The sequence below is a fragment of the Heterodontus francisci genome, chromosome 27 (genome assembly GCF_036365525.1).
Source record: "Heterodontus francisci isolate sHetFra1 chromosome 27, sHetFra1.hap1, whole genome shotgun sequence".
Taxonomy (NCBI): Eukaryota; Metazoa; Chordata; class Chondrichthyes; order Heterodontiformes; family Heterodontidae; genus Heterodontus; species Heterodontus francisci.
In genome coordinates, this window is record NC_090397.1 from 70,823,687 (window position 1) to 70,848,779 (window position 25,093).

General features: G+C 42.2%; 1 protein-coding gene across 3 annotated transcripts in view; it reads left to right on the top strand.

The window, feature by feature from the left end:
- The first annotated feature begins 3,566 nt into the window (after positions 1–3,566).
- elapor2b (endosome-lysosome associated apoptosis and autophagy regulator family member 2b) overlaps positions 3,567–25,093 on the top strand; it is a 127,696-nt gene continuing 106,169 nt past the window's right edge. The window contains exons 1-3 of one of the 3 annotated variants that reach the window (XM_068059606.1): positions 3,567–3,672; positions 15,908–15,951; positions 16,367–16,447. In XM_068059606.1, coding sequence (XP_067915707.1) covers positions 15,931–15,951; positions 16,367–16,447 — 102 coding nt within the window. In that variant the 5' untranslated portion in view covers positions 3,567–3,672; positions 15,908–15,930. Of the gene's footprint in view, positions 3,673–11,818; positions 12,244–15,907; positions 15,952–16,366; positions 16,448–25,093 lie in introns of those variants that run through there. The other 2 variants (XM_068059605.1, XM_068059608.1) reach the window with 2 other exon arrangements.

Sequence of the window (25,093 nt, forward strand, 5' to 3'; positions counted from 1 at the left end):
TAGCTCCAATAAAAACAGAAAGTGCTGGAAATACTCAGCAGGTCTGGCAGTATCTGTGGAGAGAGAAACAGAGTTAACGTTTCAGATGATGAAAGGTCACTGACCTGAAACGTTAACTCTGCTTCTCTCTCCACAGATGCTGCCAGGCCTGCTGAGTATTTCCAGCACTTACTGTTTTTATTTCAGATTTCCTGCATCCACAGTATTTTGCTTTTACGATATGCAGCTCCAATGTTCTGTGCCACTCTGTCACCATAGAGCATTATTTTATGAAGAGATGTAGCGATAAGGAAAGAAATCAGGTGAAGGAAATCAGGTGAGGAACAAAATGCTTCCTGTGAAAAGTTATTTGCTTAAATGATGTGTTCAAAGAAGACAAACAATGAACTGCACTTCTGTCAATATAAAGTGGTTTCAGGAAAGATAGATCAATACAAAAGTGACAGTGCCAATTTGGAACTCTGACTCCCTGACTTGCCAAAGTGAAGAGTAGGAGATCATTTCTAGAAGTATAATTTCTGCCTGATGCAATGCTATATTTTAAAAATGAGCACATGTGAATTTTATAACTGTGTTTAAATGTTAGGAGAAGCATAACACTTTTAATCTTCCTCCCCTAACATTGAAAATGATTTACCCGGGAGCAGAACATTTCACGTGTGGACAGGCATGCATGTGTAGAGCTGCTTTCTTGTGAAGGACACTCTGGGAGTCCTCTTATTATGCAGCTCTGACAGCTGCGAAACTGGCTTCAAAAAGGCTATAAAGCGCTGTCCATAGCACCACCTAAACTGGACATGGACCAGGGAGGACTCATAGGCAAATTGCCAACAGAGATACTCACTTTGGAAGCCAGGTATTATTGCAAGACTCAAACAAATAAGATTAATAGGAGAATGACAATAATATAAGAAAAATGCATGACAGAAATAGAGAGACAGATGGCATGACACAAGTGTGATTGCAACTGTAAAAGCATGACATCTGGAGGAAATAGAAGATCATAACAGGGAGTATGTGGAATCACAAGGAGGTTCATTTTAACTGTGCAAATAAGGTGGGGGTGGTGGGGGACCTAAATTGACCAAGGGACTTACCCACGCATTTCCTCTTTAAATATGCAGATTGGGCTCTAATGATATCCTTGGGGCCCTACTACTACCACTACTTTCGTATGACAGGAACAGTTTATATTAGGATGTCTAGTTTGACTATTGTCAAAACATGCTTTATGTCAAATGATGATCTTTAATCCACCAGCTGGGAACCTGAATTGAATTTAAAGAATACAGAGACTAAAGGTGACTTGAGCTCACGGCTAAAGATGGCTACTCCAATTTGCATCACTGTACCTGCCACATTCCACTCCATTGAGATGGAGACACCATGTCTGCAGAAATGCATCAAGGATAATGACCTGGGGAATCTGAGTGAACCATATATCCTGTCCTATTAGCAAGGCATCAAGGCAATCACCTGAGGTATTCAACTGGTGGAGATGAACCACGAAACCTAATCACTTGAACAATGGGACCCTAGCTGTGAGAAGGGGATTTCCAGATGTGAACTAATTAAGTTGCAAGAGGGAATACACTAGTAATGACCGTGTTTGAATCACTGGGTGACAGCCATGTGACAGGCCCACCCTTCAGGTGCTTAAGGTTCTGCTTTCTCTGCAGTAAAGGGACAAGCAGCTGAGGCACTGATGAGAGTAGACCCGAGTGGGGTCCCTCCTTCCTCTCTCTCCCTCCAACCCACCTTGCAAGCTTCAAATTCCGTTTGCTGACCGTGACCACTCAGGGATGCCCCTGTTGCAGACAGGGACTCCTTGAAGGAAATCAACACCACACTACTGTCTCTAGAAGAACAGCCAAATTAGCCATCTATATCTTCAAATCAGAAGCATTGGGACCACCGAGGGAAAGTTGCACGACCACTGTCAACCTGAAGCCAGCCAAGACACCAACCTCCACAGACTGTATAATCCTTTTATTTCTCTGGACTCTAATTTGACCAATTTATCCTCCCCCACTCTGTAATCTATTTGTATGTGTGTGGACTTTGAGTGTTTCTGTGTGTGTGTGTGTGTGTGTGTAAGTCAGAGTATATTTTATGATTTTACTTAGATTGGTTTAAGCTAACCTCTCTCTTTGTTAAGATCAAGAAAATCTGTCCAATTCATTCTTTTATGATCACAGCATGTAAACAGTTAAGCACTCATTGAATTGGTAAGTACATCCTTTTCAAAAGAGAAGTAAACTTGTTGCAATCAAACAAGGAGAGGCAAAAGCAGAGAACCATTTGATCCCTCCTCACCTGATCATAACACTATCCATTTGATGTCCTCTGAGATGCTGAGTGGAGAAATGAGGTGCTTCCCACAACAGAACTTTGTGGGTAAGTTGCTGTGATGTGTTCCATAGTCTGTGACTCATGACCACAATTGCATTTTGGGGTGTCACACACTTTCTACTTATGGAGAAGGTGGTCACTTCGTCCATGTCCTGTGCGGATTCTGTTGGGTGCTGTTCACTGTCTTTGAGATGGTTTGAAGCCTGGGACCTCTGCTGAGGTGTTAGTTCTTGAAGCTTCATGTGTCCCACAATTTTGTTGGGGCCCAATTTGCTATTTTAACGAGAGGCCTAAGCAAGGGAGCAGTAATGACTTCCCCACCAAGCCAAACCTGCAGTGAATGGGCACTCAGGCTAGAAGTGGTAAGTTTATGATTTTTTTTGTTTCTTCATGGGCCAGAAGGAACAGGTGTGCTCTTCCGAGCCCCACAAGAAAACATTGGACACTCCCCACCCCACCTCTTGTACTTCTCCCATTCCTGGATGCCGCTCCTCACTAAACTTGCGCTGGGGACCATACCTGCTGGACTGCAGTGGTGGCCTCCTGCCGCCCAGTTTTAATGACCAGTCAGCCGCTTCCCGTCAGCTTCCTGGCCCCTCTTGGACATTAAAATCAGCTGAACCTGCCTGCTGCTACCCCTGGGAGTGACTCACCTGGCTGGATCTAGCTCAGCTGGGAATTAATATTGAGCTCAAGGTTTTTAATATATAAATAGATTGGAGCCTCACTCGGAGAAAAGGCAGAAATGGAATAATTTACAATTGGTAAAATAATGGAGCTCTTTGAAAGTCATGGGAGATTTGTCTTGTATTTTGCTCTGCTATACCTGATTTGGGATAGTTTGATTGGCTGAGAAAAAGCAAGAGGCGTTCTATTAACATCCTTCAATCTGACAAGTACAAAAATATAAATTTAATATTTACAGCTGCTATTGTGAACATCACATCTCTAGTTGCTTTGAAACAGGTAGATCTAGGAAAATGTCTTCAATGTCTTTCACACACTTCTTTTCAATTGCCCTACTTGCCTTCACACTGTATTCTTCCCTGAAGCTGCTTTCAGTTGAGTCTGAAAATATTCTTCCTTTGGAAACAATTCTGTCTTTGCAAACAGCTCACCAGCTGCAGCATCCTTTTGAACAATTTGCATCTTACCCTCGAGATTTGTGGTTATTTTGATTCGCAGCTGAATTATTGTTTATAAGACATGAGTTAAGTGGAGCATAAATAAGTGTGGTGAGGAATTGAATAATGGTTTGCAATTTCATGTGTTCCACAAAAGGTCATTCAAACACAGAAGATTCCTCAGTATGATGTGAAGGTAATCTACTTAATAACTTTTATCTTCAATTTAAAGGAAAATGTTATTTAATATTTTCTCCCTTTCACATTCTGTAGTTTCTCTACAGCACATATCATCTGTGGCTGACAAGGCAGCTGACCATTCCTCCTAGATTATTTTGAGTGAATGCACAGTTGTTCACAAGTTGAATTGTTCTGAAAATCCATACACGTTGATGCCGAAAGCGATGAAACATTATTGCAGAGATGAACCATGTGTTGCGTGTGAAGAGAATAATAGACAGATACATGAATGGGCAGGATGCAAAGAGATACAGACCCTTAGAAAATAGGCGACAGGTTTAGATAGAGGATCTGGATCGGCACAGGCTTGGAGGGCCGAAGGGCCTGTTCCTGTGCTGTAATTTTCTTTGTTCTTTGTTCTTTGTTCTTTGCAACCTTGGAAAAGCAGCTGATTGATAAGAGTTATTGGAAAGATCTGGGCCTAGAAATTCAATTGCACACTGCCCGATTCACAGGCACTATAGAGGGTTTTCTAAGCTTCAATACGATGGGCAGGAAGTGCTTGTCCATTTCCAGCTGAAAGTCAAGCACCCACCAAGAGCACTGCCTGAATTTAAAAGACTCAATTAGTTTGTCCTTTTAGGCTGCTGGTTAACCTAGGCAATTTTTGGTCGTGTTTTATCATGCTGGTAGTTAATTTTTCCTGCAAAGAACAAGATTTTACTCGTGTTGCACTGTTGTTGGCTTTCTCATAGACAGTTTGACTGCAGTCACGGATGGTCTGGTCGACTGCCTTTGAGCTGAAGGATGAGGGGGAAGAGCAAGGAGGACAGGAGAGAGCCAGAGGAGGTGGCATAAGAAGAAGGAGGAGGTGCAGGGCACTGCGCAGAAGACCATATCGACAGTGGGGTATTCAGGAAGCATTTCTCCTACATTAACTTTATTGAGGGACAATTTCTGTCTGCCTTTGCTTCACAAAGGAGGCTGTTCCTGAGTTATGTCACCTGCTGTAGCCACATCTCGAGCCTTGGACAGTGTATGGACAACGCTGCCTGTGATGGTCCCATACCCCTTAACTTTTATGACACCATCTCCTTTCACACTGGGGCAGTGACATTTCACATTTCGCAGCACGCTGCTGTTTCAGGAGGGTCACCAATTTTCTCTACACCAGGAGGAATACTACATCTCCTTCCTCATGGATACAGTTAAGCAAGAAAAGAAAGCAATAGCCTTTATGACGGGCATCTCCAGCATGAAAGGTGTCATAGACTGCACCCACATTGCTTTATGTGCTCCCTATCACCAGTCTGGCACCTTTACCAATAGAAAGTGATTCAATTTCCTTAATGCACAGAGCTATGTCTCTTCCCAATACCCAGGATGTTAGTATGTCCAAGTTCCTTCCCCTAGATCCTGTACATTTGTGGCTGGTGATTCATCACCCTAACCCTAACCCTAACCTGGGAGATGGTTGAGTACACACGCACCAGTTTCCCTTGTCCCTCTAGGTGTTAATGGAAGGTTAATTATGTTGTTAAAGATACACAGGTGAAGGGCATTGTTTAATTAAGGACTTAGAGTGAATATAAAGAGAGACTGCTGGGACATTGGATCGGCATGCATGAATGAGCCCACTATCAAGCAAAGGGATTTTTGTCTAGGTTCATTTTTCACCATTTGACTTGGATCCTTATAACACTAGGTGATTTGGGTGATGCTGCACAAAAAGTCTTGGTGGTTTGCTGTATATCCTGTAAATGGTTTGGATGCCAAGCTAGTGGGCTGCTTTGTCCTGGCTGGTGTCAAGTTTCTTGAGTGTACTACAAAATAAACTACGCCCAAAGAGCTTCTGTTGCATTTTCTTAAAGAATTCCTCAGCCATCACCAATGCCCATCATTTGGTATGCTCCTACATTTAAAGAACTAGATTTAAATCCTCAGTACAATGTGAAAATATATATATAAGAAAATAAAGAGCAGGACAGAGAAGGTTTACTAGACTAATACCTGGAATGGTCGTATGAGGAAAGGTTGGACAGGCTAGGCTTGTATCCGCTGGAGTTTAGAAGAGTAAGAGGTGACTTGATTGACACATATAAAATCCTGAGGGGTCTTGACAGGGTGGATGTGGAAAGGATGTTTCCTCTTGTGGGAGAATCTAGAACTAGGCCGGTCACTGCTTAAAAATAAGGGTTCACCCATTTAAGATAGAGATGAGAAATTTTTTCTCTGCGGGTCATGAGTCTTGGAACTCTCTTCCTCAAAGGGCAATGGAAGTAGAATCTTTGAATATTCTTAAGGCAGAGGTAGATAGATTTTTGAGAAGCAAGACTAAAAGGTTATCGGGGTTAGGTGGGAATGTTGAGTTGAGGTTACAATCAGATAAGTCATGATCTTGTTGAATGGCGGAGCAGGCTCAAGGGGCCGAGTGGCCTACTCCTGCCCCTAATTCGTATGTTCATATGTAGGACATGTATTCAAACCATTATGTATTCTGTGAATAGTTCTACATGTTCAGGTGCAGGGATCATTCCTTGCATCCAATTTGTGGTGGGAGGTCACAGAAACAAACATTTAAGCCTTGGTTTCAACAAATACTCTTGGGGAATGGCAGCATAACATGTGTGGAAATGCTGCGGATCATCTTCATAAAATAAGAAACAGCTGACCAAAAACGATGTACGAGAAACCAACAACAGAAACAATGTGATATTGGACTTCGATATTGGTAGAAAATAAATCCGAGCAAAGCTATTCGTTGAAACTAAGTACCTTCAAATGAGATTCTCCCAAAACTGCCCTCATAAAATTCAGAAAGAGAGTGCAATATTTGTGAAACGTCATGCTGCTGTCTGACTATTATGGGATTGTATTTCTCTAGTAGCTACACAACTGATTTCAGTCACTGACTGAGTTTTGGCAGACTAGAGAAAACCAGTTCATAAAAATAACTTTATAGTCACCGGCAAAATGTCAGTTTCTAAAATTTACTATCAGTTCATACATTCCTCAGCGGAAGTGTAGAACTGTAATGCAATTTGAAATAATGGCTTGGCTTTTGCAGTCAGCAGCAAAAGAAAGGCATTTTCCATTCATTACACTGACTGAAGCTGCGTATGTTTTTTGGGGCTTTTGAGTGGCAACTTATTGTTATTGGAGATCCTTTTCGGCACAGTGCCCTCTAGAGAGGATCTGTGGCATCTGCGAGCAGGGTAAGCAATAGCAAGTCTCTTCAACCAATCAGACTGAAGAATCCTCACTGTCACACGCAGGGCAGGGTTTTAGATTTTTGAGTTGGGATCCTGATGTTCGGATCACAACCCCACACTTTGTGGGAACAGTCACCCGGCAGTGATTTTCCCTGAATTGGCCAATTAGTGCTCAGAGGGTGGGCTCGCCATCCAATTAAAGATGGCTTGTGGGTTCTTGATGCTGATAGGAGGTCCTCAGGCTCAGAAGAAGCAGCAGCTAACAGTTCAAGTAAGAGAGAGAGAGAGAGAGCCTCCATTTCAAGGTGCCCTCTCCAACTTTTTAAATTTTTAAATTAAACATTGGCCTAAGCAGCCAGACCACCATTGTGAAGGGGGAAGCTATGGCCGAGCAGGCGGAGAGGGCCTCAAAGCCTGCCTGGAGCACTGAGGACCCCCAGTCTGACACTGGGAGGCCACCTCCAGCCAGCTGGCTTAGTCCCCAATGCCTTGGGTGGCCCGCAGGCCAATTGGAAATTTCCAGTTGGCCTCCGACAATAGGCATTATTGGTAGAACACCCACTCTTGCCTCTGGGAAAATGGCCTGGGGGTGGGATGGTGCCTGGAAACTGGCATGCTGGCTGGTGTTGACCCGCCTGCCTCCACACTCACTGCCATCTGGAGGTGAAAATCCTGTCCGCAAAGTCTAAACCAGGAAGTCTAAATTAGAATATTCAATTCAGCAAAATCATGTACAGAAAATGAAATAAAGGGAGGGAAAAAGCTGAGATTAAGAGACAGAGATAAGAGTCAGAAAAAAGTTAGAAGAAATAATTTTTTAATTTTTAATTCCAACAATAACTTAAATCAGAAGGAATGAGACTTCACACTTTTAAAAGAAAATTCCATTCTCAAAATTAATGCCTTGGTAGTATTACAGGATAGATACCATCGCATCAGTGAATTACTGGGTGAAGACTAACATAAGAACATAAGAACTAGGAGCAGGAGTAGGCAATTCAGCCCCTCGGGCCTGCTCCGCCATTCAATACGATCATGGCTGATCTCATCTCAGCCTCAACTCTACTTTCCTGCCCTTTCTCCATAACCCTTCAAACCATTTCTAAGTAAAAATCTGTCTATCTCCTCCTTAAATTTACTCAATGTCCCAGCATCCACTGCACTCTGGGGTAGTGAATTCCACAGACTCAGGATCCTTTGAGAGAAGTAATTTTTTCTCATCTCTGTTTTAAATCTGGTACCCCTTATTCTAAAACTATGACCTCTCGTTCTAGATTGCCGCACAAGAGGAAACATCCTCTCTATGTCTACTTTGTCAATCCCCTTAATCATCTTATATACCTCAATTAGATCTCCTCTCATTCTTCTAAATTCTGGAGAGTAAAGGCCTAAACTGCTCAATCTCTCTTCATAAGACAAACCCCCCATCTCTGGAATCAATCTAGTGAACCTCCTCTGAACTGCCTCCAATTCAATTACATCCCTCCTCAAGTAAGGGGACCAAAACTGTACGCAATACTCCAGGTGTGGTCTCACTAATGCCTTGTACAGTTGCAGCAACACTTCCCTACTTTTATACTCTATTCCTTTAGCAATAAATGCCAAAATTCCATTTGTCTTCCTTATTACCTGCCGTACCTACATACTAGTTTACTGCGATTCATGCAGAAGGACACCCAGATCACTCTGCACCAAAGCACTCTGAAGTTTCTCTCCATTTAGATAATAATTTGCCTTTCTATTCTTCCGACCAAAATGGATAATCTCACACTTATCCATGTTAAACTCCATCTGCCAAATTTTGGGCCCATTCACCTAACTTATCCATATCCATTTGTAAGTTTCTTATTTCTTTGTTGCAACTTACTATCCCACCTATTTTAGTGTCATCTGCAAATTTCGCTATAGTACCTTCTATCCCTGCATCCAAGTCATTAATAAAGATTGTAAATAGTTGGGGCCCGAGGACCAAACCCTGTGGCACCCCACTAGTTACATCTTGCCAACCAGAAAAAGACACATTTATCCCAACTCTCTGTTTTCTGTTGGTTAGCCAATCCTCTATCCGAGCTAATAAATTGCCCCTAACCCCATGTGATCTTACCTTGTGTATTAACCTTTTGTGCGGCACCTTATCAAATGGAAGTCCAGATAAACTACATCTACAGGATCCCCATTATCCACTTTGCTTGTTACAGCTTCGAAGAACTCTAGCAAATTAGTCAAACACAATTTACCCTTCATAAAACCATGCTGACTCTGATGGATTGTGTTTTGACTTTCTAAATGTCCTGTTATTACTTCTTTAATAATAGATTCTAACAATTTCCCAATGACAGATGTTAAACTAACTGGTCTATAGTTTCCTACTTTCTGCCTCCCTCCCTTTTTGAATAAGGGCCTTATATTAGCATTTTTCTGCATCCAGGGAATTTTGGAATATTATAACCAATGGATCCACTATCTCCGCTGCCACTTCCTTTAAGACCCTAGGATGTAGGCCATCAGGCCCTGGGGACTTGTCTGCCTTCAATCCCAATAGTTTGCTCAGTACTTTTTCCCGAGTGATGATGATTGTTCTAAGTTCCAACCTTTCTATAACCTCTGCATTACCTGTTACTATTGGGATGGTACTAGTGTTCTCCACCGTGAAAACTGAGGCAAAATTTAGTGTCTCCGCCATTTCTGTGCTCCCCATTATTAACTCCCCAGTCTCATCCTCCAACGGACCAACATTCACTTTAGTTACTCTCTTCCCTTTAATATACTTATAGAAGCTTTTGCTATCCGTTTTTATATTTTGCGCTAGTTTTCTTTCATAATTTACCTTTGCTCTTTTTATTACTTTTTTAGTAATCCTCTGTTGATCATTAAAAGTTTCCCAATCTTCCAGCCTGCCACTGGCCTTTGCAATATGGTATGCCTTAGTTTTTGTCTTTTTGTTATCCTTAACTTCCTTGCTTAGCCATGGATGTTTTTTCTCTCTCTTAAAATCTTACTTCCTCTCTGGAATATATTTTAGTTGGGAGGAATTGAATATCTCCTTAAACATCTGCCACTGCTCATCAATTGTCCTACCTTTAAGTCTTCCTGCCCAGTCCACTAGGGCCAAATCTATCCTCATGCCTATGTAATTACCTTTGCATAACTCCAGAATGCTAGTGTGGGACTCCAGTTTCTTGCCCTCAACCTGAATTTGAAATTCTAGCATGTTATGATCATTCTTCCCTAGAGGATCCTTAACTATGAGATCATTAATTAATCCCACCTCATTACACAATACCAAATCGAGAATAGCCTTTTATTGAGTTGTTATTTATTTATTGAGAGATACAGCACTGAAACAGGCCCTTCAGCCCTCCGAGTCTGTGCCGACCGACAACCACCCATTTATACTAATCCTACATTAATCCCATATTCTCTACCACATCCCCACCATTCTCCTACCACTTACCTACACTAGGGGCAATTTACAATGGCCAATTTACCTATCAACCTGCAAGTCTTTTGGAGGTGGGAGGAAACCAGAGCACCCGGCGGAAACCCGCGCAGACACAGGGAGAACTTGCAAACTCCGCACAGGCAGTACCCAGAACTGATCCTGGGTCGCTGGAGCTGTGAGGCTGCGGTGCTAACCACTGCGCCACTGTGCCGCCCTGTTCCAAAAAACAATTTCTAATACATTTAATGAACTCTCCCTCGAGGCCACCCTTGCCAATTTGATTCATCCAGTCTATATGCATATTAAAATCACCCATGATTATTGCCGTACCTTTATTACAAGCCCCCAGTATTTCCTGGTTTATACTGTGCCCCATTGCGGAACTACTGTTTGAGAACCTATAGATTACTCCCATCAGGGACTTCTTTCCCTTGCTATTTCTTATTTCTACCCAGATTGATTCTATGTCTTGATCTCCAGTGCCTGTATCGTTTCTCACTACAGCACTGATCTCTTCCTTTACTAACAAAGCTACACTACCTCCTTTTCCTTCCTGCCTATCCTTCCGAAATACTGAGTACCCTTGGATATTCAATTCCCAAACTTGGTTTCCCTGCAACCACGTCTCAGTAATCGCCACTAAATCATACCTATTTGTCTCTATTTGCGCTGTTAGCTCACTTATTTTATTCCGAATGCTTTGTGCATTCAGATACAAAGCCTTTAAGTTTGTTCTATTATCAAATTTCCCTACTCTTGTATGATTCCTTGGTGCAATATGACGTTGACATGTTCTATCCTTCCTTTTATTTTCTGGTAACAATCAGCCTCATCACTAACTTGCACTCCTACCTTCTCCTTTAACTTTGACTTCCTAATTTTCCATGTAACTGAACCCTCCACCCTACTATTTAGTTTAAAGCCCTATCTACAGCCCCAGTTATGCGATTCGCCAGGACTCTGGTCCCAGCATGATTCAGGTGGAACCTGTCCCATCGTCCTTCCTTCCCCAGTCCTGGTACCAATGTCCCATGAATTCGAACCCATTTCTCCCACACCAATCTTTGAGCCACGCATTTACCTCTTTAATCTTATTGACCTTGTGCCAATTAGCTCGTGGCTCAGGTAGTAATCTGGAGATTATTACCTTTTTGGTTCTGCTTTTTAATTTAGCCCCTAGCTGCTCATATACCCTCAGCAGAACCTCTAATCTCGTTCTACCTATATCGTTGGTACCTACGTGGACCAAGACAACTGGATCTTTCTCCTCCCACTCCAAGTTCCTCTGCAGCCCAGATGAGATATCCTGAACCCCGGCACCAGGTAGGCAACAGAGCCTTCGGGACTTGCGATCCTGGCCACAGAGAACAGTGTCTATGCCCCTAACTATACTATCCCCGATTACGACTACATTTCTCTTTTCTCCCCCCACTTGAACGTCTCCCTGTACCACGGTGCTATGCTTAATTTGCTCATCCTCCCTACAGTCCCTGCTCTCGTCCACACAGGGAGCAAGAATCTCGAATCTGTTGGACAAGGACAATGGCTGAGGCTCCTGCAATACTACCTCCTGGATCCCTCTACCTGCCTCACTCATAGTCACATTCTCCTGTCTCTGACCACTGGCCGAATTGTCTAGTTGTACTGATTGAATTCCCCATCCGTGTAGCGGAGCCTGGTCTCCAATTGTCCCGGCTGTCCCTGCCATTGGACAAAGACTTTGCTTCGCTTGGACTGTGTGGTAGTTGGTGTGCAACGGCCACCCCACGTTAAAGAATCCATGCACAGGCATCTTCCATCCCCTCAAAATGAACTTCGGGACCTGGAATATCAGGATTGGACGATTCAGTCACCTAAGGATTCACAACCCAGGAGTGGAAGAAAGTCATCCTCGTTCCCGAGGGACTGCCTAAGAATAAAAAGACTGATTGAAGTTAGTAAATTTGATCCTAACTATTGCTCTGTACATTCATTTGTTGTGAAATAATGCAGCTTAATGCCCTGCATTTAATCTCATCTTATTAAGTGTTTTCTTGGTCCACCTTTGAGAAGAAACACAAAAATCTGGTTCAGATCACAAATGGTACACTATTGTTACACCTCTGGGTATTTGAATATCTAGTATCCCAGAATGGTTAATTCATTTCCAGTTGCTGACGTTTGTAATGTGCAAGATCCAACTGGTATCACGGTCAGCTGTTGCTCAGTTGGTAAACCCTTGGTTCTAAGTTAGAAAAGTGTAGGCTCAGGTTTCACTCCAGGGCTTGAGCATAAAATTCTGGCCATCCTCACCCTGTTCCCCAATCACCTCTCCCCTCCCTGTGGGCCTCGGCAACAAGCAAAATTGGTCAGGCCAAGCTATGAGTGCGAATGAGATTTATTCTGATGAGGCCCTGAGGATGAGTTTATTTCAGCCCTCAAGCTTATCCATTCTGTCCCGGCATTGCTGCTCCAGTTTGGGACACTGAGGAATTTAGGCTCCTATGTTATTAATCTCATGGCCACTTTTGATTTGCTAAATTGAATGAGCAGAGAACAATATGGTGTAACATGACTCTGTGCCTCTCCCTAATGTACTTCCTTCCGGGCAATGAAGTCTGTTTTCTTGACAGCTTTGATGAAATGTGTGACTATCATTTATGTATTTACAAACCCTGATTTCCTTGTTACAAAGCTCTTGAAGTCTAACCTTAGCCAGTCTAACCTGTTTAACACTGCTCCTTCAAACAAGGAATGTGTTGGCATGGTATCCAGCCTATCCCTCTCTCCTACCATGTCTCTGATTTGCCAACCAAACTAAACAATAAGATCTTGGGGACTAACAGCATCCTGGTAGAGATGAAACAAAAGGATTTAGTGAAAGCAAAGGATTAATGGATGGGGTATCCAAAAACTGATGGGAATTGAAGGAGAAAAACAAGGAAATGAAAGGATATTGTTGAGAGACCAGTGAATAAGATTGTTCGAAATATTCTCAAAAGAGAATTGGCAATGAAATTTAAAAATGGCAATTGTGCCAACCTTCACAGGCAAACATTCCTGATTTGCACCGGAGATAACTGTATACATATATGCCAAGATTATTACATCAGTTCAAGATAGTAATCTTTTGATTATAAATTCTACAGGCACTTTAAGTTAAACAGACACTTCTCATTTTCTGAATTATATAAAAAACTATTTCCCATTTTCTATATTCTTGCAGGCACTAACTCCTTCTGGTACATTATTCTAAATGTGCCAAAGCTCTCATGCACCTCATGCAAGTTGCCATTCTTTATATAGAAGCCTAGACAGTGAATTTTGACAGGCTATTTCAGCACAGAAAGCATCACAGCCTAGTTTATCCTATTCTGATCTGATGTCTACAAATGTACTTTGTGGTTAGGGATGATGATCAGGAATGGAAAGATTGGATGATCTTTTCCTTCCCAGCATTGAAGCCAGCCAGAGGAACTGGAGTGCATCATCAACCCCAGAAGCAAATTTTAATTTAAGCTCTTTAAAAAAATGTTTATAATTACAGTTTATTTGTTGTTCCTCTTTAAGAAGGGGACACTTGCTAACTTGTTGATGACACAGTCAACCTAATTGGAAAATCAACATAAAAGAGTTAGCATCAAAGCCAATAGTAGTAACCCAACTACAATCACAACAACTTGTATTTATATCATGCCTTTAATGTAAAAAAAAGCAAGATTATTCACTGGAGAATTATAAAGCAAAATGTGACACAGAGCCACATAAGGTGATATTAAGGCAGATGACCAAAAGCGAGAAGAAAGAGGTAAATTTTAAGGAGGATTTGAGAGGAGGATGGAGTGGTAGAGAGGCAGAGAAGTTTAAGTTGGGGCGCGGGGGTGGGGGTGGATTTCCAGAACTTAAGGCACGGGCAGTTGAAGGTACGGCCACTGTTAGCGGGAATGAATCTAGAAGAATCACTCGACACTCAGGTCTGCTCCAATGTCAAACAGTTTATTTAGTTACGCCAGCGGGGAGCAGGTCACTGGGCTGTCCATATGCCTCTCCACCGAACAAAGGAAAATCATCAATACTTATACATTTTCAAACAGTTACTCAGCCCATCCTGGCTGGACATGGTCCAATCACAACGATTATAGATCATATACATTGATTATTAGAGCCAATAGAAGTGGTTGCTAGGCATGGAGGGACTGCACAACTGGTCCATAGACAGATAGGGATTACTCATGATGTTTTCCATTCCCTCTTATCCATTATCCTTGGTTCTCATGTATGCATACCATCTTATCTTGACTTCGTTACAGGCTGGTACCTTTGTCAGCATTCTACAAGGATATTTGCTTTCCATTTAATGAGTCTTTGTTTGAATTTATGTTACCCAGCTCCTGTGTGGAATGTGGTCAAGTTGGCTAAGCCCCATAATGCCTTGCAACCTCTTCATTGTTCACTAAAATTATACGTTACTGGTTACTCAAATAACATTTAAACAGTATGATATTTACTGCAGGTGCCTCTGCGCTTGGGAATACCCTACAACAGCCACCAATGATGAAGCAATTAAAAACAGGGATGCTAAAGAGGCCAGAATCAGAGGAACGCAGATATCTCAGAAGGTTGTGGGGGCTGGAGGAAGTTACAGAGATAGGGAGGGGTGAGGCCGTGGAGGGATTTGAAAACAAGCACAGATCATGATCAACTAACTCAGAGTCGATCAAGGACCTGATTTGCATGATATTGAATTTTTGTAATCACCGTCTTTTAGGTTTTAATAGGAATTGTTGCATCACTTTCTTTCTCCCATTTAAAACACAATTGAAGCCAAGAGCCCAATAACCGGGAAGAAGTGCGGGTGGAGGGGAAAAAGTGCGAGGATAGTAGCTGTTGTAGTGCGTGCCAGCAGCAATGGAAAATAGAATGAAGTGTGTTGCTGTGATTGGAGGAGTGCGGTGAGAAGGAGGGTATGGAAGGATTGTGAGTGCCACAGCTACAGGTGGTGCAGGGTTAAGGAGAGAGTAGGGCAGATGTGAGTAACAGTCTTAGCTGTAATGGGATCACTGAATTTCATCTGGCATTGCATGTAGTGGGTGCAATACTCCTGGCAGTCACCTACTTTATCAACTCTGACCACTTCTGCCACACGACTTGCATAAGAATGCTTCAGTAAATGGGAAAAATTGCAGCCCCCTCCTCTTGGTCTCCTCCTCAACCAATGGAGGGGAATTCTTGCAGCATCTCTGCCTGCCATCTTCACCTGCTCACCTTTAATACAGAGTGCAGCAACCAAAGTCCATCTCTAAAAGGGACAGACTGCCTTTAAATGATGTCATTGATGTCCGATTTGTCACTCCTTAATCATCGACCTGCCAATAAACAGCGCAAGTAGCGCTGGAAGCTCGCCAACCTTAATCAAATGCAACATGAACTCTAACTTTGCTCATGCCTCCTCCTCACATGATCAGGTATGTGTTCAAATTGCACTACCCATTTTATGCAAGTTGAATTTCTAAATGACAAATTTCAAAAAGTGGCTGTAAAGTGCTTTCGGATTTCCTGTGGTTGCGAATGGTGCTATATAAATGCAAGTCTTTTTTTTTTCTTTTCTCTCCCTATAGTAAAGATGCATCTTGATTGAATTATGTTTCATACACTGCTTCAAGTAAGTGTTAAGTTTGAAATAACTTGCACACTATTTTTATAGTACTTCAAAGCCATTGTAGATTGAAATCAGTTACAAAAGTGCCAAAGTTTTGTTGGTATATGAGTACAACATAAATCAGCAAAATTACACATAATTACTGCTCAAATAGAATCAAGCTGAAGACAGTTTACATCCAATTTCTGACATCAGAAGCAACATAATGCTGGACTCAGACAAAAAAAACTACTTCTGTTGAAGGAGCTAACCTGAAATGTTAATATATTTCCTCCTTGACAGACCCTGTTCTGTATTTCCAGCATTTTTTGTTTTTATTTTATGTAAATATCTGAAACACATAGAAAGCTCCTGAGCAGAAAGATAGGAATAACTGATTTTGCTAAACGGTTGTATCAGAAATGTTAATCTTTTTCAGATGCTGACTGCTTTGCTGTGTGTTTTCGGCATTTTCTGCTTTAGTTCATATTTCCAATCTTCTTATCAAACAAAAATAGAGGTAAATGAGATTTTAACTAATCCATGATTGAAGTTACATTTGAATTTTCATTAGGGAATGAAGGAAATGAAATAAATTATTACCCCACTGAATTCACAAATTACTTTCTAATATTAGATGTTACATTAATAATACTTGACTTGTGCAATAACTCATTTCCAGCAGTTGTCAATTGAAACATAGTGCCTATGCAGCTGTAATTGGAATACACTTATGACTGACCGATTCTAAACTGAAGCTATGGCCTTTTCAAAAGTAATGTCAAATTATCAAAATTGCTCAGTATTGTCTAAGGAAACGTTAAAATGTTTTAATGATATTTCAGACATATCAAAGTACTACCATGCTACAGAACTGTATACTGAGGTATTCTTTACATCTTAGATTAGACAGAACATATCAATTTCACTGCAACATATTTTGAAAGAAGTTGCTTCAAATAAATCATGACAAAAGAAACAAATTATTTTCATAATTGTTTGGAAATTATTCACAGCAAACTTGATATTTTCTGATTGTGTATTATGAAACTTACAAGATCTCCTCCTCACAATTTTCGCTGAATCTGCTGCACCAATGGACAGATTATCTGGCCATTATCCCATTGCCTTTTATGGGAGCTTGCTGTGTGCATTTTAGCTGCTGCATTTCTTACATTACAATAATGACTACACTTCAAATAGAACTCATTGGCTTTCAAAGCACTTTGGGATGTCCTGAGGTCATGAACGTCACTATAGAAATGCAAGATTTTCAGAGAATTCAGTTATGATGAATGAGTACAAAAAAGTCAGACTCTTCAGCCTTCAAAGGAGATGAATTAGAGGGAATTTATTAGAGTTATTAAGGTGTTAAATGAAATAGAAAAGGTTAACCCAAAGCACTATTGCAGGTTAAACAGTATCTATAGGACAAGGAGACATAGGCCACAGAACTTGCAATATGCAAGATGTTAGTGCTTCAAATACAATGAATTCCCTTTAAGGGCAGTCATTCTTGTTATGTAGGCAAATGTGCTGCCAATTTGCAATAGCCAGATCTTACAAACATTCACTGAATAAGTGGCTAGTTAATCTGTTTTTAATTGATGAAGTTATTTTGACCGGGCAAACTCAGTATTCTTCCTCAAATAGTGCCGTGGGATTTTAAATGTTCACCTGAACTACAGGACTGGGAGACCGGGTAAAATTTTATCTGAATGACAGCACTTTTGACAATGCAAAATGTTCTCAGTGTTGCACTGGAATGTTAGCCTCGCTTATTTGCACAAGTCCTGATGTGGGTCTTGAACCCACAATTTCTAACTCAGAGGTGAGAAAAAATCATTTTGACAATCATCTTAAATCTGTGTTGTATGGTTACTGATCCTTCTGCCACTGGAAACAATTCCTCAATTTTGAACACCTCTATCAAATCTTATCTTAATCTTCTCTTCTGAAAGGCAAACAAACCCAGCTTCACCACACTTTCCACATAACTGAAGTCCATCACCCCGTACCAAAAATTTACCAAGAGAAATTAGGGATTGATTCAAGGAGCATTTTTACATGCCATGATTAATAATCTGGAATGGTCTTCTGGATAGGTTAGTGGAAGCAAATGTTCTAGATTTACTCAAGGATTAGTTGGATGCTGTGATAAGGACTTATGGATTTCTATGGAAAGTTAAGAACATTGAACGCCTCCCACGTGTATACTTATCTTTGTAGTCCTCAAAGACAATCAAACTGTATTATTCAAACTTGCCATGCTGCTTCTCACAGACACCATTTCTATCCCAGGACCACAGGACCATCGTGCTCCATGGAGTATTTGAAAATCTTAGTCAGTACCTAACCCTATGAACTTTAATTTTATTTCAAATCTGATATTTATCCTTGCTCTTTTTTTGAAGAATTGACCAATAAAATAATAGCATTGACTCCTTTTGTTTGCTGTCTGTTCTTCATATCCACTTCTCTGTCGAAAAACGTCACCTCAAGTTTCACTTGAAGCTTGTTCATATTAAATCTGTCAATTTGAAGTTTTATGCTCATAGTTTAAGCTAAGTAGCCTGTTCACATCAACATCACCTGTGTCTCTTACCATTTTAAAGGTGCAGATCATATTGCCCTTAATCTTCCTTTCTAAAGAAAAAATAAGTGCAGCTTTTGTAAGTCTTTTCATGAGCTAAAGTTCTAAATAAAGGGTGAACAATACGGTGTCCTTCAAGCCACATGTGGGTCTTTTGCAGCTGAACCCCAACCCTTACCTGTCAACTCATTCAAATGCAACAGACGATGCAGAGTGACACTGAAAGAGGCAGGTCGTCCTTCCACTCTGATTTGGCTAAATAATATATTTTGGATTGATTGCAATGTAAAATAATCAATGTTACCCCACATGTAAGCCCACAGGGTTTGGTGTGCACATGCCTCTTAAACAATAAACTGATCTGTAGTCAGCAATTCAATTTCACTCAATGTTCAGAGTTAAAATTACCCCCAAGAACTCAGCCTACAAAATTTATTAAAGTCAATCATCTTCTTCATTGCAGTTGGAGAGCATTAATTTCCCAGGAGCAGCAAGAGCAAAAAGGGATAGAGAACTATTATGCCAAGCGTTGACCCCCACCCCCACTCCCCCCCCCCCCCCTCCCCCCCCGCCACTGTGCTGCTGCAGAATTTCCTGGGGCTTTCGAAAGTTGCATCACTGGACATACATTGCGAAGATAATGTTCCTGATTTTCCACCTTATTTTTCTCATTGGATGACCATTGAATCACGGAACTGTTCCAGTGCAGAAGGAGGCCATTCGGCCCATCGTGTCAGCACTGGCTCTCTGAATGAGCAATTAACCTAATGCCATTCCCTGCCTTCTACCCATAACACTGCACATTCTTCCTTTTCATATAACAGTCTAATTACCTTTTGAATGCTTCGATTGAACCTGCCTCCACCACGTTCTCAGGCAGTGCAGCCTAGAACTTAACCACATGCTGCGTGAAAAAGTTTTTCCTCATGTCGTTTTTGCTTCTCTTACCCATTACTTTAAATCTGTGCCTTCTCATTCTTGATCCTTTCATGAGTAGCAACAGTTTCTCCCTATCTACTCTGTCCAGACCCCTCATGATTTTGAATACCTCTATCAAATCACCTCTCAGCCTTCTCTTCTCCAAGGAAAACAGTCCTAACTTCTCCAATCTATCTTCATAACTGAAATTCCTCATCCCTGGAACCATTCTCATGAATCTTTTCTGTACTCTCTCCAATGCCCTCACATCTTTCCTAAAGTGCGGCACCCAGAACTGGATGCAATACTCCAGCTGAGGCTGAACTAGTGTTGTATACAAGTTCAACATATCCTCCTTGCTCTTGTACTCTATGCCCCTATTAATAAAACCCAGGATACTGTATGCTTTATCAACCGCTCTCTTATCCTGTCCTGCCACCTTCTATGACTTATGCACATATACACCCAGGTCCCTCTGCTCCTGCGTCCCCTTTAGAATTGTACCCTTTATTCTATATTGTCTTCCATGTTTTTCCTACCAAAGTTAATCACTTCACATTGACCAGTGAAAAAGAACCTGATGAAATGGGCAAGAGTGTTCAGAAAACCCAAAGGTTGAGGAAGAGGTGCCAGAGAAGATTTTACATGGAATGTTTCTCCGCTCACAACCCAGATTGATATTTGAACCTTGGACCCTTATTGCTGTTGCTTTCCAGCAGCAGCCAGGAGCACAGCTGGGGCCTTCTCAGGCCTGCAGTTCTGCTTTTGTGTTCTGCCTTGCTTTTTACTGCTAGGCCCATCCTGGAGTGTGCCAAGAATACATGCAGCCGTGCATATTACTCGGGACAGAAAATAGAGGATCTTCTCCTTTGACAGACACAGCTCATTTCCAGTGGATGTCCGTGGAAAATGGTCTATTGTATTACCGGCCAAATTTTTAAAGAATAGATTTTGTGCTCTTTAATGTTTATGTTGGTGAATCTGACACTTCCTATTTTGGACAGCCTTGTATCAACTTCAAGTGTCTTGGGATCAATTTGATGTAAAATAGAGCTTAGCCTGAACACTGTGGCCCTGCCCACCCTGAAAACGGCAGCGGTCACCACAACCATGTGACATTTATCCATATCTTGTACTGGCTTTCTTATGGCCAGCAAACAGAAGAGACTTTCATCATGTCAGTCTGGGATTGATTTACCCCATGTCCCAGAGGGAAAAGGCCACTGTCTAACCCACTACACCACCAGGTCCCTTATAATAATGACTTCTAATTGAAATTAATAAAAAAATGATGTATTGGCATTTTCAATTTAACCAGAATGTTACTAATTGTTGACATATTGTGTTTGCAGATTCATGTGGAAAAGACTTACTACTCCAACATCCTAATTTGTGACCTGCTGTGTTGTAATTAAGAAATTTCAATGATGTTATCAGTAGACTTTTATTTAGTTTGGAAGCATTTTTCGCCCCTTCCATCTCCGTCCCTGAAGGCATTAACTCTTTGCCAGGATGTGATTCTACAGACGCAAGTCACCCTCCAGCTTCTTGTCTAACTGATTATTATTCATATTTGAGCATTGACTGTGAGCATTGCCAGGATATTTCATTGAAGTGGGTGTCAAAACCAGCCTCAATCCTGTCCTTACTTCATTTCCACATATCTGTACAAAAGCTGAGGTCCCCAGGCAGCAATCAGGACGACAGTCAGGCTTATTTTTTCCCTCCCCTTATACAGGAGAAGTGAGGGCAAGTGTAACACTTTTACTTCTGCCCTGACAATATAATTGGTTGTTTTTGTTGTTACCACAACCTGGGGATTGGGCCAGAAACTTCTTGGTCTGTTTGATATAACCAGTTATTGGCTAAATTTGCTGAGCAATTGGAGACCCTTAGCTTTGAAATTCCCTCCCTAAACCTCTCCAACTTTTTTACTCACTTCCCTCCTTTAAGATGATCCTTAAAACCTATTTGACCAAGTTTTTGGTCTCCTTATGTGGTTTGGTGTCAAGTGTTGTTTGATAACACTCCTGTGAAGCACCTTGGGGTGTTTTACTACATTAAAGATGCTATATAAACACAAGTTGTTGCCGTTTTTGAGGTCGATCTACTTTTAATTTATCGGGTTTTGGACAAAATATGGGCATTTAAAGAAATACTCCACTTTAAGAGCCTAATCACTCTTATCCTTAATATTTTCCCAAACAATATTCAGGTGTTTCTATTGTCAAATGAAATATTTCAAGTAACATTCCAGGAAAATGGAAGCAGCAGTGGTTTTAAGTGAACGCCCACCAGCAACTTCTCAGGGCAACTCGGGATGGATGATATAAAAATAGATAGTGCTGGAAATACTCAGCAGGTCTGGCAGCATCTGTGGAGAGAGAAGCAAAGTTAACGTTTCAGGTCAGTGACCCTTCATCAGAACTTCATCAGAGATCTGAAGAAGGGTCACTGACCTGAAACATTAACTCTGTTTCTCTCTCCACAGATGCTGCCAGACCTGCTGAGCATTTCCAGCATTTTTTGATTTTATTTCAGATTTCCAGCATCTGCAGTATTTTGCTTTTATTACAGGGAAAGCGAGAGAGTTCTACGACAGTTCAGAAAGTAACGCGTTGCAAGGGGAGGCAGCCAATTGGTTAGTAGGAACAGGTGCGTATTTCTACCCTTTTTTACTGCTTTCAATAGCTGAAGTAAAAGTAAAGGTAGGGAATTTAGATTGTAGTAGGTAGTGTTTGGAGTAGAATAAGGTCCCTAACGTAATTAGTACTCGAAATTAAAGGGAGTAACTAAGGGGCTTAACCGAAAGCTAAGTCATAGCAGGAGAGCTCAGCCCCGTGGCATGCTCCTCCTGTGTTATGTGGGAAATCAGGGACACTTCCAGTGTTGCCGACGACCATGTGTGCAGGAAGTGTGTCCAGCTGCAGCTACTAGCTGACCACATTGTGTAGCTGGAGCTGCGGATGGACTCAGTGTGGAGCATCCGCGATGCTGAGAATGTTGTGGATAGCATGTTTAGCGAGGTGGCTGCAGAGGCAGAAAAGGGATGGATGACCACCAGGAGGAGTAGTAGGTGCAGGCAGGTAGTGCAGGAGTCCCCTGTGGCCATCCCCCTCTCAAAAGATATACCGCTTTGGATACTGTTGGGGGGGATGGCCTCCTAGGGGAAAGCAGCAACAGCCAAGTTCGAGGCACCATGGATGGCTCTGCTGCACAGAAGGGATGAAAAAGAACGGGAGAGCCATTTGATAGGTGTTTCAATTGTAAGGGGAACAGACAGGCGTTTCTGTGGCCGCAAACGAGACTCCAGGATGGTATGTTGCCTCCCTGGTGCTAGGGTCAAGGATGTCTCGGAGCAGCTGCAGTACATTCTGAAGGGAGAGGGTGAACAGTCAGAGGTCGTGGTACACATTGGTACCAATGACATAGGTAGAAAGAGGGATGGGGTCCTGCAACAAGAATTTAAGGAGCTCAGTAGCAGATTAAAAAGCAGGACCTGAAAGGTTGTAATCTCTGGTTTACTCTTGGTGCCATGTGCTAGTGAGTATAGGAATAGGAGGGGGCAGGTTTAAACTAATTTGGCAGGGGGATGGGATACAGAGTGGAGTTACAGTAGGGGGTGATGCTCAGTCAAATATAGAATAGAAACTGAGTCAGTCTGGAAGGCAAAGCAAATTCTTTGGCCTCCTTATCTCGAGAGACAATGGATAAGCGCCTGGAGGTGGTCAGTGGTTTGTGAAGCAGCGCCTGGAGTGGCTATAAAGGCCAATTCTAGAGTGACAGGCTCTTCCACAGGTGCTGCAGAGAAATTTGTTTGTCGGGGCTGTTACACAGTTGGCTCTCCCCTTGCGCCTCTGTCTTTTATCCTGCCAACTACTAAGTCTCTTCGACTCGCCACACTTTAGCCCCGTCTTTATGGCTGCCCGCCAGCTCTGGCGAACGCTGGCAACTGACTCCCACGACTTGTGATCAATGTCACAGGATTTCATGTCGCGTTTGCAGTCGTCTTTAAAGCGGAGACATGGACGGCCGGTGGGTCTGATACCAGTGGCGAGCTCGCTGTACAATGTGTCTTTGGGGATCCTGCCATCTTCCATGCGGCTCACATGGCCAAGCCATCTCAAGCGCCGCTGACTCAGTAGTGTGTATAAGCTGGGGATGTTGGCCGCCTCGAGGATTTCTGTGTTGGAGATACGGTCCTGCCACCTGATGCCAAGTATTCTCCGGAGGCAGCGAAGATGGAATGAATTGAGACGTCGCTCTTAGCTGACATACGTTGTCCAGGCCTCGCTGCCATAGAGCAAGGTACTGAGGACACAAGCCTGATACACTCGGACTTTTGTGTTCCGTGTCAGTGCGCCATTTTCCCACACTCTCTTGGCCAGTCTGGACATAGCAGTGGAAGCCTTTCCCATGCGCTTGTTGATTTCTGCATCTAGAGACAGGTTACTGGTGATAATTGAGCCTAGGCAGGTGAACTCTTGAACCACTTCCAGAGCGTGGTCGCCAATATTGATGGATGGAGCATTTCTGACGTCCTGCCCCATGACCTTCGTTTTCTTGAGGCTGATGGTTAGGCCAAATTCATTGCAGGCAGCCGCAAACCTGTCGATGAGACTCTGCAGACACTCTTCAGTGTGAGATGTTAAAGCAGCATCGTCAGCAAAGAGCAGTTCCCTGATGAGGACTTTCCGTACTTTCGACTTCGCTCTTAGACGGGCAAGGTTGAACAACCTGCCCTCTGATCTTGTGTGGAGGAAAATTCCTTCATCAGAGGACTTGAACGCATGTGAAAGCAGCAGGGAGAAGAAAATCCCAAAAAGTGTGGGTGCGAGAACACAGCCTGTTTCACGCCACTCAGGATAGGAAAGGGCTCTGATGAGGAGCCACCATGTTGAATTGTGCCTTTCATATTGTCATGGAATGAGGTGATGATACTTAGTAGCTTTGGTGGGCATCCAATCTTTTCTCGTAGTCTGAAGAGACCACGTCTGCTGACGAGGTCAAAGGCTTTGGTGAGATCAATGAAAGCAATGTAGAGGGGCATCTGTTGTTGAGTATAGGAATAGGAGGGGTAGGGTTTAAACTAATTTGGCAGGGGGATTGGATACAGAGTGGAGTTACAGTAGGGGGTGATGCTCAGTCAAATATAGAATAGAAACTGAGTCAGTCTGGAAGGCAAAGCAAATATAGACCTGTTAAGGTACAAGTGAAAGATACAAGGCTAGATTGCATCTATTTTAATGCAAGGAGTCTTACTAGTAAGGCAGATGAATTGAGGGCATTGATTAGCACATGGGATTATGATATTATTGCTATCACTGAGACATGGTTGAGGGAGGGGCAGGACTGGCAGCTCAATATTCCAGGGTATAGAATCTTCAGGTATGACAGGGGAGGGGGTAAAAGAGGAGATGACATTGCACTGTTGATCAAGGAGTCAATTACTGCAGTAAGGAAGGATGATATCTTCGAAGGTTCCTCAAATGAGGCCAAAAAGGTAGAACTTAAAAACAAAAAGGGGCAATCACTTGGCTGAGAGTGTACTACAGACCTCCAAACAGTCAGGGAGAGATAAATGAACAGATATGTAGGCAAATCTCAGAGAGGTGTAAAAATAATAGAGTAATAATAACAATAAACTTCCCCAGT